Genomic DNA, 11,090 nt, shown 5'->3' with positions numbered 1-11,090 from the left:
CAGCACTGATACCATCCCTCTAGCCACCTTCCCAAATGAGAATCTCCAGGGAAGGTCTATGTTGTTCTTTTCATTAAGGTGTAGCAGAGCCTCTCTCTGTGCATTTGGCCAATTTTTCCACAAGCTTCCCCCAGGGGGTTAGCTCTCAAAAGAATGCTCCCTTTCCTCCCTGAAGTAAGTCATGAGAGGCAAATAATGGAAATGTGCCCTCTTTACCCTAGAAGCCATGTAGCGGTGCCACGAACCATAGACACTGATACAGCCGAATGCATAAGACGGTTCTCTGGCTGCAGGATTAGATGCCGATCTCAAACAAAGGCGCAGACTCCGCCTGTCTTTGAAAGGGTCCCCAGCTGTGCCCTGCATAGAGTCATCCCCTGGCCTGTCCTCCCTCATGACCTCACAGGCTCTGTTTTGATTCGCAGCGCTGACCAGTCCCCCCGGGGAGGAGGACGCAGGGCCCCCTGCTGTCTGGGCAGCACGCTTCCACCGTGACCAAGTTCAAGAAGGAACCACTAGTCCGCTCCAGGGAAAAATGGTGACCACCACATTTTTGTGTTTGAGTTCTTTATGGAATATTCAAAATCTACTCAAGAAATGATGTTAAGAGAAGAGATTAAAAGGGAAAAAAACAAATGAAACAAAACAAAAAAGCAAAAAAGAAAAAACACCCAATAAAGCAAAAAAGTAGGGTGGAGGGAGCTGTGGGAGAGGTGAATAAAAACAGCCTTTAAGGCATAAAGGAATTTATGTCATTTTCAAAGATTAGATTTTTAAAAAGAGTCTATGGCAGCTTTAAGTCTAGTTGTCAAGTAACAAAATTACTCTAAAGAATGTAGAGGAAAACATCACAAAGAATGAAGTTGCTAATGCGCTGGGAACGGGAGGTTTGGGTACAACTACAGTGCTAAGGGGGTCTTGAAAACTGTTCTCCCGGGGGAGACGTTTATTGTTCCCATCCAAAACCAATGACGTGACATTTGCAGACAAAAACAGCATTTGCAAGTTACAAGGGATACATCCATTAGCGATTTTAATCCATAGCTTTTATTATCCCAGTAAGATTGACATTCCTTTTCCCCTTGAATGTTAAAAATGGCAGAACTTCCTCACCACTCAGGACTGTTAGCCTCTGTCTGGGCAACAGAGAAGGGACGGGAGAGAACCACGGGTTGTTTACTGCGTTGTGTTCTGGAGGTAGAAGGCAAATGTGCGGTTACACACCTCACAGAGCCTGAGCAGGGACTGGAAGGTACACCATTACCCACAAGAAAGTTGATAGGGCCTCTATCCCCCTAGGTATGTTTTAAACTCCTGAAGTGATTCGCTTTTTACCCTAGCAGAACCACTGAAGCTCTGCATATTTAAATTCAGTTCTGGAGCCGGAACAAGCTAATCCCCTTGGCACCCCCGAGAGTCTGATAATTATTCATTTCTGTTCCTTCCCAAGAGTGCCTTTCCTGCACAAGTGTGGGCGTCAGCCTTTTAATAAAAGGTATAGCGCAGGTTTAAGGAAAAGGGAAAGTTAAGCATCAATAGTTTACAGCCCTTAGATATCAAAATATTTATCCCTTACCAGCCAGTCTCCTAATTTCTACTAAACAAAACTCACTACAGCCATTTCTGAACTTCAGGGAGGTAAAATGTCCTCCACACGTATTGGGAAGAAGGTACAGGATCCCAGGAGTTAACCCCGGGGGCACTGTGGATCAACACGTAACAAAGAATTCAAAGGGTGCGAATGAAGTTGTTTCTCTATTTTGCTGGTTTAGCTTATAACTGCTCAGATTTTATGCCACCATGTGTCCAAAACTATCCCCAAAATGATTTCAAACAGAGGTCGATAGTTTGGAAAACAGTAGTAGTTCTTATGCAAATGAGTGGTGCCTGCTGGGAATTAAGGCATTTTTAGAGAAGCCATTTAACTGGGCTCTTTGTCATTTCTGAATTTGCCTTCTGCCATCTGCATCTTCACCATCATCTTTTAATAATTTTCTAGCCTATTTTTGACAAAAAAAAAAAAAAAAGCCTAGGAAATTCTACTTCTTTCATTGATCAGAATGTATTTTGCAAAAGCCAAAGGGAGTAAGGGTGTACCACCTGATACCATTTAATGAGCATCTGCACTGTAAAGCTTGGCCAGTTTGCCAAGGGTGTTAGAAGTGGTCTCGGGATGACCCTGGCTAAGCCAACTAATTCCCAGACACACTGTCTCAGCGCATGGCGGTCATTCTATCGGATTCATCAGGCCCCATTCTGTGTCCTCAGGATGAGGTACAGAATTGGAACTTCAGACTCCAGCATAATGAAGAATGGTTGTGTCTCTGTAAAGGATGGGAATATAGGGACTCGGGGAAGATGTCAAGGAGAACAACTTTGGGAGGCTCTAACCAGCAAAACCGGGGCCCTGGAAGGGCCAGATGAACACGAAGGGTGCAATGATGTGGTCTGATGCCATCCGCTACCCCTTTTTCCTCTGCCCACTTCTTCAGGCAAGGGAGCTGCTTGCTGCCATGTGCATTTTGTCAGGTTACTCAAATGCTATCTGAACTCAGTTTTCATTGTAGAAAAGTGGGGTGGGGATAGTGTTTGGGAGGTGGAGATTTTATTTCATAAGGGCATGGAAAGTCTGCCTTGTATACAGTTGTCCCAGTACAATGCTTGGCACGTAGTAGGTGCTAAACAAATGCTTGCTGAACAAAGGAAGGAATGAAAGGAGGAGGAAGCAGCCCTGTTGTTGAAACTGAAGCTCAGGAGGGTGGGCTGTGGAGTCAGGAGTCGTGGCAGCAAGGGTTTGGCCTCCTAATTCTGGATTTGCAAAGACTTGTGGTCTGCTGAGGGCCTGATGGTCGTGGTGCTAATCCACTGAAGGGCCAGAATTCGGTGGTGACTGAAACTCCTGAGTTCCCTCTAAGCCCCCTTTGGCATGATAGCCTGCCAGGCTGCGGTGAGTCATCCTCCTGAGTGACTCACCCAAATCACACTCGGATCTCTCTCTCTTCTCCTGCCAGCTTTCCAAATCTCAAGTGGGGGTGTCTTCCAATGGGCTGTGCATTTCCTGAGACCCCCCCGAGGGGAGGCAAGATGTGGGGAGAGCAGACAATGTGCATATATGTGTGTGTGTTTGGAGATGCCCTAACATGCCAAGCTTGCTTGGGCTGGCAGGGTCCCAGAGTTGTTACAGGTATTTAAATAAAAGCCTCCAATGCCTGCCAGTCCCAGGCTGGGAGCGCAGGCACACAGAACATAGTCCATTGAGTTTTTGACTCAGCCAACTTTATACTTTCAGGAAAAAAGTGCTAAAGCATTATGTAGGGTCAGAGAATATAGACATTTCTCTAATGCCTGAAGACAAGCAATACTGGACTGACTGCTTTACCAGGACTGTGCTTTGTTGTAAAACATAGTAAAAAAAAAAATCAGTTGTGGATATAATCCCAAAAAGGATTAAAAAGGGACTAGTAGGTTCTCTCCTGAGGAAGGAACCTAATGTGGGATTGGACATTTCTCCTTTTCTAGGCATGCAGGGGGTCACTTGCTGATTTTTCTCTTTAGAGACTTGGGATTTAAACTTGACTCAGGAAGTTCTCCAGAGTCTTAACATCAAACCACACAGGAAAGCTGCATTCTGCTGCCCTTCCCATCAGCTCACCATGGTCTTTGATTAAAAAGCCATCCCCCCTCAGCTTTTCTTCTTTGAGAGAACTCTTGTATAAAATGAGAGCATATGTACACTGGCAAAGCAGAAGCCTCCTGTGTCTGAGTATTTGTGTGTGGGTGTGGCTGGTTGTGCCCAGGTACATGGAACCAAGAGCTAAGATAGTACAATCACCAGGCCCACCTCTACTTCCCTTTGGTGCTACAAGGAATCCAGTTGTCCAGTAAAGTAGCAAGAAGTTAAGTCTAACAGTATTGTGGCCATATTTATACCAATCTACCCCAAATCACTGAGGGTATGCTAAAAGTGGGGTTTGTCTTGGACAGTCTGAGCCAGAAATAGGACAAGAGTCATAAAAGAGAAAATACTTGCTTTCTCACATGTACTGAACGTGCTGATTTGTTTTGGTGTAGTATTCTCATAATAAAGTGCTTAAGAGTTGGACAGAATACCTTTAGACGTCATAACTAACATAATCGAGACATGTTACATTCCTACCAGCACATAGCATTGTGAACACTTCCACTGGAACTGCAGAACTGTTGTGATTTTTTTCTAGCACATCATGCCATCTGTACACATAATGAGATCATCCAGTAGTTGCCATGCTGAAACAGGACTTCTAGTGAAGGGCATAGACAGCTTCCCAAAGGGAGCTGGAGTTACGCACAGTGATGAAAACTGGAAGCAGTTTTCCAGCTAATGGTCTGCCAATGACCATTTGGAACAACCTGGCACTGTATCTTATGCACCTCATTTAAAGATCCATAGCAAACTAAGATTTTTCCAAAGCCCATAATCTTGACTGAATGGGTGTTTCCATTAATCTGGTTAATCTGTCAATACTCCAAGGACATCTTCTGGCCGTGCCATGAGTTAGTCTTTCTGTGAGGAACAGGCCATGTTCATGTCACCTGGCAGGACAGCAGCTTGGAAGGCTAACCACGTTTATGGAGAACCCTCGGTTGAGGCTGCAAGAGGAAAAAGGGGAAAATGTAGTGAGTTATTTCTCTGTGTTCTCAGATACTGGTATGTGGCAATTATCATATTCAAAGAAAGTCTAACATCTTTAGGTCAAAGAGAAAGTTCTAGGGGAGATAATGGCTACTCAACTCCAGAACAAATGTATGGTGGCTTGTATTCTTGGAATGTTTTCCCATTTGCAAAGCATGGAAGATCCATCTCAGGGATAAGTGGAGGTGGGGGTGGCTTTATTAATCAGGAAGCTTTTCTGGGATAAAAACTGGAAGGAAATACTGGAAGCAGTATGACTGCAGCTCCTGAGTTTGCTAGTTGAGAAGTATAAGTGGCTGAACAGGTAGGGACTGGATAGGGAAAGTCGTTAAAGCCTGACCAGAGAATGAACTATCTGACTTACAAACTTGCTTTTGACTTTAGGAATACTGGTGTAGATATGTTTATCTGGTTTTTATAATGTTTTATTTTCTAATTTTTCCTATTATTTCATCTGGGTACTCCCTATAATTCCTAATATACAGGTCCTCATTAATTAGATAATTTGGGAGTACAATGGAATGTTTTGCTCTGAAAAATATCAATATTAGCTTTATTTAATACACAAAACTATTGGGCAGTGGGAGAGAAGGATAGCATGAATTCTTGATGTTAAAAAAAAAACTGCTGAGGTTTTAAAACTGGCTTTTCAAAACATGTGAGAATGCACAACTCATAAGCAAATGTTTGATTAAACTTGCTATTTTTGAGAAAATGCAAAAACAAAGGATACTACTTAACTGTATTAAATATAAAATAATAATACACACTACTGATAGGGTCGTAATGAAAGTAGAATACTAATGTATTGCTGATGGCATTGTAAACTAGACAAATAATGCCAATTTATGTAAGAGCTATTAATAATTCACATTCCTTGACTTGGTCTTCCCATTCTAGTGGTATATCCTAAGGAAATAATCTAAAAAGTGAAGAAAACTATATGCACAAATATTTAACCTACAGGTTATTTATAATAGTGGAAGAACTGGAAAACAACAAGTCTCCATTGTTGAAAATTTAGGTTAAGCAAATTATGGTGCATTAACAAGATGGATGATTACATAGCTATTAAAGTAATAATTATGATGATTATGTAGCAACATGGTAAACAGTTATGATATACTACAATATAAAACTTACACATATGCACGGAAAAGAGCTGTAAGGGAAATGGTTGGAGGCACTAGAATTTTTATTATTGTCATAATAGTTTGCAAAACAACAACAAAAATAGGGCTCACAAGGGTGCAGATTTGACCCAAAAGCCTTGACTAAGTAAAGCATTCATGATTATTTGCATTCACTGATACTACCTCTAAAATAAATACTTTGCAGTTTCTTAAGAGATAACACTCCAGTTATTGAAATGCACAAAGGAACCAACATGAATTAGGGAACAGTACAGCCTAGTATAACCTCATGGGCTTCTAGGGACCTGCCACAGTACCCCATCTTTGAAACTTTGGCTATAATTAGCTCTGGAAAATGTATGGCCTTCTGAAACTGTTGTATGAAAAACCAAAAAATAAAATTTGAAACTGAATAATAATAATACTCTTATGACTCAATTAATAATAAGTGAACTCTTATTAATTGCTACACTTTGGATCCTGAGTCAGGAGTTGATAACCAGGTTTATCACGGTTGCTGCTTTTTCAAATAATCATGTTTTGCATGTGAGCCTCTAACAGCTGATGGAAAGCAGATGTGTCTAATTTTAGCATGTGACACTTATAACCATGGATATAAGCTGATCCCATCATACTAAAGCTCCTTCACCTGTGGTTTCCCACTACGCTTCTTAGGATGGTAGAGTTATCCCCATTTTACAGATAAGGAAATTGAGGCCCAAAAGTATTATATGAGGCCCAAGGTCACACAGCTTGTGAGGATCCAATCTGTACCCAGACTTAGGTGTGTCCCACTCTAGTGACATGCTGGAGTAACAGGGACAAATACATAAAGAATAAGTATTCAGAGCCTTTCCTATTCTCCTATCTTTTCAGTAGGATTCTACGTTTATCCATAAGCCCAGTCAGCATAATAAAAGGCCCTGCTGGGCCAGGAAGAAAATTGGAGGCTAAAGTGATTAATATCAGAAAGCTAGAGATAATGGAAAGAGCACAGAGATGCAACTCCAAGACATCAGTACACATAGAACTACAGGCCACAGAGAGACAAAGTGGGGTTCAGAAGTGATGTAGGAGATTTGGAAGATGGCCAGCATGGGAGTGAGAACTTTGGAAAGGAATGGCCAACGAGAAGAGTGTGCTATGGCATAATACATATGGACCATCTGGTCACGGAATCCGTAAAGTGTTAACTGTTCTCTGTAGCTTTTGCTATTAGTTGTCTTTCATTTGAGTATGTCACCATGTTGGGCTGGGCTTTATGTGGGAGCAAGAGGCCCATGTTTTCTCAGGTTGTATGTGCAATGTATGTGCTGACAGTAAGGCTTGAACTGTTGTCTTCCTATCACAGATGCATTGTGATGGGTCCTGCTGTTATCACTTTGCTGGAGATTTTTGTTATCTGCAATGCGAATCATGTCTTCAGGTATGTAAAAGCTACATGAGATCAAAATGCAAAATGGCAGTTTACATTAGATGGCTCTGGCTCTTTAAAAGGAGAAACATGTTATCTTTGAGATGGTGCACTTTTTGGGTTCCATCCCCTGGGCTTCAGCCATCTCAGATTTCTTCTAGTTACTCATATACTATAATTTGCAGGTTTTGCTCAACCTCTTCTCCTGCCTAGGAGGCCTTCATCTGCCTCTAACGCCAGTGAACGCCTGTCCCTCCCTTGCGCAGTACCACCTCCTGTGTAACATTCTTTATGGAGCCTTCTTTCCCCTTGATACAGCTGACAGCTTCCAGCATGAGCCAGCCTTGCATTGTAAACCTTTACCACCAAACCCACCATGAACACTTTAATGCATCCATCGCTCCTAAACTTTTTGAGATCAGTGTCATGTCTTTTGTAATGTTTTTCTAATGCAAAGTGCAGTGCTGAATACACAGAAGTGTTTAATACATAGTTGTGAAATTAATGAAGAAAGGAATGATGTTGGAGAAGGGTTTCTTTCTTTTCTTTTCTTTCTTGCTTTCAATGCCTCATTTTACAAAATTTAATCCCATAGCTCAGGCCTGCATATGGAAAGGGGGATTGCTCTAGTTTCTTTCTCTACATTTAAGGACACTCATGTGCATCTGATGCTAGCCATGTATGGATTTGCAGCTAACAAACAGTAAAGGGCTCTTTCTCAAATCTCTGTCTGATGTTTTAGGCATTCTGGGAACTAATTATCTCTTTAGTCCAGTGGCTTCAGAGTCTGGGATGAGTAGAGAAGCATTAGAGTCCCGTGATTAAGAGGCTCTGGAATCAGGTGGATATGAGTTGACATCTCAGGCTCACCTACCAGCTATGGGATGTTGAAAACATGGATTTCTCCAAACCTCAACATCTTCACTGTTAAAATGGTAATCATAATCCCCACCTCACTGGGTTGTTGTGATGATGAAATGTGTTCATAGAAAAAGCCTTTTTTTTTTTTGCATGGTATTTCACAAATAGTTAATATCTGCTAAGTAATGGCTACTATTTATTATTACTTTTGGCACAAATTCTCAAATTACTTAGAGAAACTAGAGATGTAAATAGGTTAGTGTTCTAATGCCACAGCTTGGGGCCGGGAAAAAGAAACAGGCCCAGAGGTCAAGCCTTTCCACCCTCCAGGAGACAGAAAAGTTTCCTCGCCTGCCAAGGCCACAGGCAGCACACTTTGGCTTCCACTCTCCCCAGATTAGTGTAGACATTACAGCCAGGTCCATGATAAGGATAGTTCACTTCAAAGGCAGGAAGGGGCTGGCCTGGGAGGCAATCGCCAGCTTGGCACAGGATTCAAGAACAGATCTGAGAATGAGTGTGTCCAGCGCTAGCTTTCCCAGCTCCAGCAGCAAGGGGCTGGGGGGATCAGTATGTTTAGGTGAGCAAAGTTACAGCGTGCAGGCAGCCCTACCTCTCATGTGCTGAATGAAAGAAATAAGACATCATCTCTTAAAAGGGTTGTTTAGTGTCTTGCAGTCAAAAAGAAGGGCCATATCCTCTATCATAATATGTTCTGTGACTCAAGTTTGAGGACCTTGGGGGTGGATCTGGATTGCATTTTGATATGGGACCATGATATGGGAATTACATGATAAGGGAATTTCATTTTGATATTTATATCAGGTGTGAGATGTACATTCCAAAGGAGTGAGATGCAAAGGTGCCCCCACATAATATCCACTAATACATAGAACACTTATTAAGCAGATATAATGGACCAACTAAGGTTTTATTATAGGCACTTATTGAATCCTCACTGCCATCTTCAAGGCCTGAATTGCATCCTCATAACACACTTGGGAAAAATAAGGCCAGGTTCATTAATTTATCACAGCCATAATGCTGGAATACACGGGTCTGAGACTGGAACCCAGATCTGTTCTCACTACAATGTTTTCCTGGCTCAGTAAGAAATCTATTAGGAAAGCAAACACCTTAATGCCAACAGGAATGCAGGAGCAAAAGCAAACAGCTCTGTTTGTATGAAAGAATGCTTATCGAATGTGAGTTCTACATACAAAGTGCCATAAATAAGAGGTTTGACCAGTAGTACCTTTATAGTTAACAGTCTAAAATCTTTCCTATGTTTAGAGCCATGGTTTTCAACTTGGTGCAATTTTGTCTCCTGGGGACATCTGACAATGTCAGAAGACATTTTTGGTTGTCACAACTTGGGAGCTACTACTGGTATTTAATGGGTAGAGGCCAAGGACCCTGCTAAACATCCTAGAATACACAATACAGCCCCCGCCACCCCCCACATCAGAGACCATCCAGCTCAGAATGTCAATAGTGCTGAGGCTGGTTGAGAGGATATGGTCCTTGTTTATCTTCGACTTCTGGTAGTGAGCCAAATATATCACGCCCAAAATAGGCCAAGATAAAAACCAACTTAAGTGTGCCTCTGTGTGTACAGGAAATAAGGCTAATTTCAGACCTCACTCCCCTCCTCTATTCATCATTTGCTCATTTTATTTGATTTTATATTCAATGTAATCAAAACCTCTGATACTAAATCACTTCGAACTTTTAGAACCCTCACAGGCATACCATATAAGAATCAAGATGGGATGATTTACATAGGTATGCTCAATTAATTAATTAGCATGTATGGGAGAAGTTAGGAGATAAAAGAAGGACAAAGCAGGATTTATGTGGCAATAAAACTGAACTCTGCTACCAGCCCTTTGTTGGGAGAAGTCAGATGCCTTCTCAGTTGTACTGGCTTCATTTCTGCCATTACCTGCCCTCCTAATAGTTTGGGGTTGAGGTGCGGGGGGCATTGCCCTCTGAGAGCATGGTTAAGAAATCAACCCTACCTCCTGACTGCACAGAAGTAGAGATCAGCATCTCAGACAAGATGGGTATCAGGCAGGCTGGCAGAGGACTTGAGTTAGGGACAATAAATGAGATGATGTCTACAAATTAGCCTGTAACTTCTTATAACTCCTAATAAACTGGAAACCACAATCACTCTGGGGTGGTTAATTTTATGTGCCATCCTGACTGGGCTACAGGGTGCCCAGATATTTGGTTAAACATGGGTGTGTCTGTGAGAGTGTTCCTGGAGGAGATTAACAATTGAATCAGTGGACTGAGTAAAGCAGATTGTTCTCCCTAAGGTGGATGGGCCTCATCTAATCAGTTGAAGGCCCAAGAAGAACAAAAAGCTATGTAAGAGAGAATGTACTCTCTCTGCCTATCTTTCAGTTTGGACATTGGTCTTCTCCTGTGTTTGGACTCAGTCTTGAAAGGAACTTAAACCATGAATTCGCCCGGTTCTCCGGCTTGCAGATCTTGGGCCTTCTCAGCCTCCATAATTCTGTAAGCAAGTTCCTTGTAATAGTTCTATGTGTCTATTTTTCTATCTATCTATCTACCATGTCTCTCATTGATGCTCTCTGTCTCTTTTTACAGAGAGATAGATACATTGACATATCTCCTACTAGTTCTGTTTCTCTAACCTAGAATCGTAACACAGAGCCTATAGATAACAATGACCAGAATAATAAGCCCTACTGTTAATCAAGAACTTACCACCTGCCTAGCATCATGTTAAGAACCTGTGTCCATTTTGTAACAACATGAAGAGGTAGATATCATGACCTCAGTCCACAGATGAAGAAAGTCCAGCTTGGAGAAAGAAATGAGCTAACACAGGATGCAGCCTTTCGGGCAGGCTGTGAGCCTTGGTTGGTTATGACATGGCAGGGAGCTGTTGATACTGGAAGTGCTAAAAAGTCATTATGAGGTCCCAAGGCCCCATGGAAGCATTTCTAGGCAATCATTTATACCTAGATGCGATAGG

At 42.0% G+C, this 11,090-nt stretch overlaps 1 protein-coding gene across 2 annotated transcripts in view; it reads right to left on the bottom strand.

Annotated features, from left to right (window-relative positions):
• Window positions 1-1,020: 1,020 nt before the first annotated feature.
• SAMD12 (sterile alpha motif domain containing 12) overlaps window positions 1,021-11,090 on the bottom strand; it is a 395,771-nt gene continuing 385,701 nt past the window's right edge. For both annotated transcript variants that reach the window (XM_036876336.2, XM_036876340.2), the window contains exon 5: window positions 1,021-4,629. In XM_036876336.2, coding sequence (XP_036732231.1) covers window positions 4,607-4,629 — 23 coding nt within the window. In that variant the 3' untranslated portion in view covers window positions 1,021-4,606. The remainder of the gene's footprint in view (window positions 4,630-11,090) is intronic.

This window comes from Manis pentadactyla, chromosome 3 (genome assembly GCF_030020395.1).
Source record: "Manis pentadactyla isolate mManPen7 chromosome 3, mManPen7.hap1, whole genome shotgun sequence".
Taxonomy (NCBI): domain Eukaryota; kingdom Metazoa; phylum Chordata; class Mammalia; order Pholidota; family Manidae; genus Manis; species Manis pentadactyla.
Note: the sequence above shows the minus strand (reverse complement) of the source record. Positions and strands in the feature narration are given on the sequence as shown.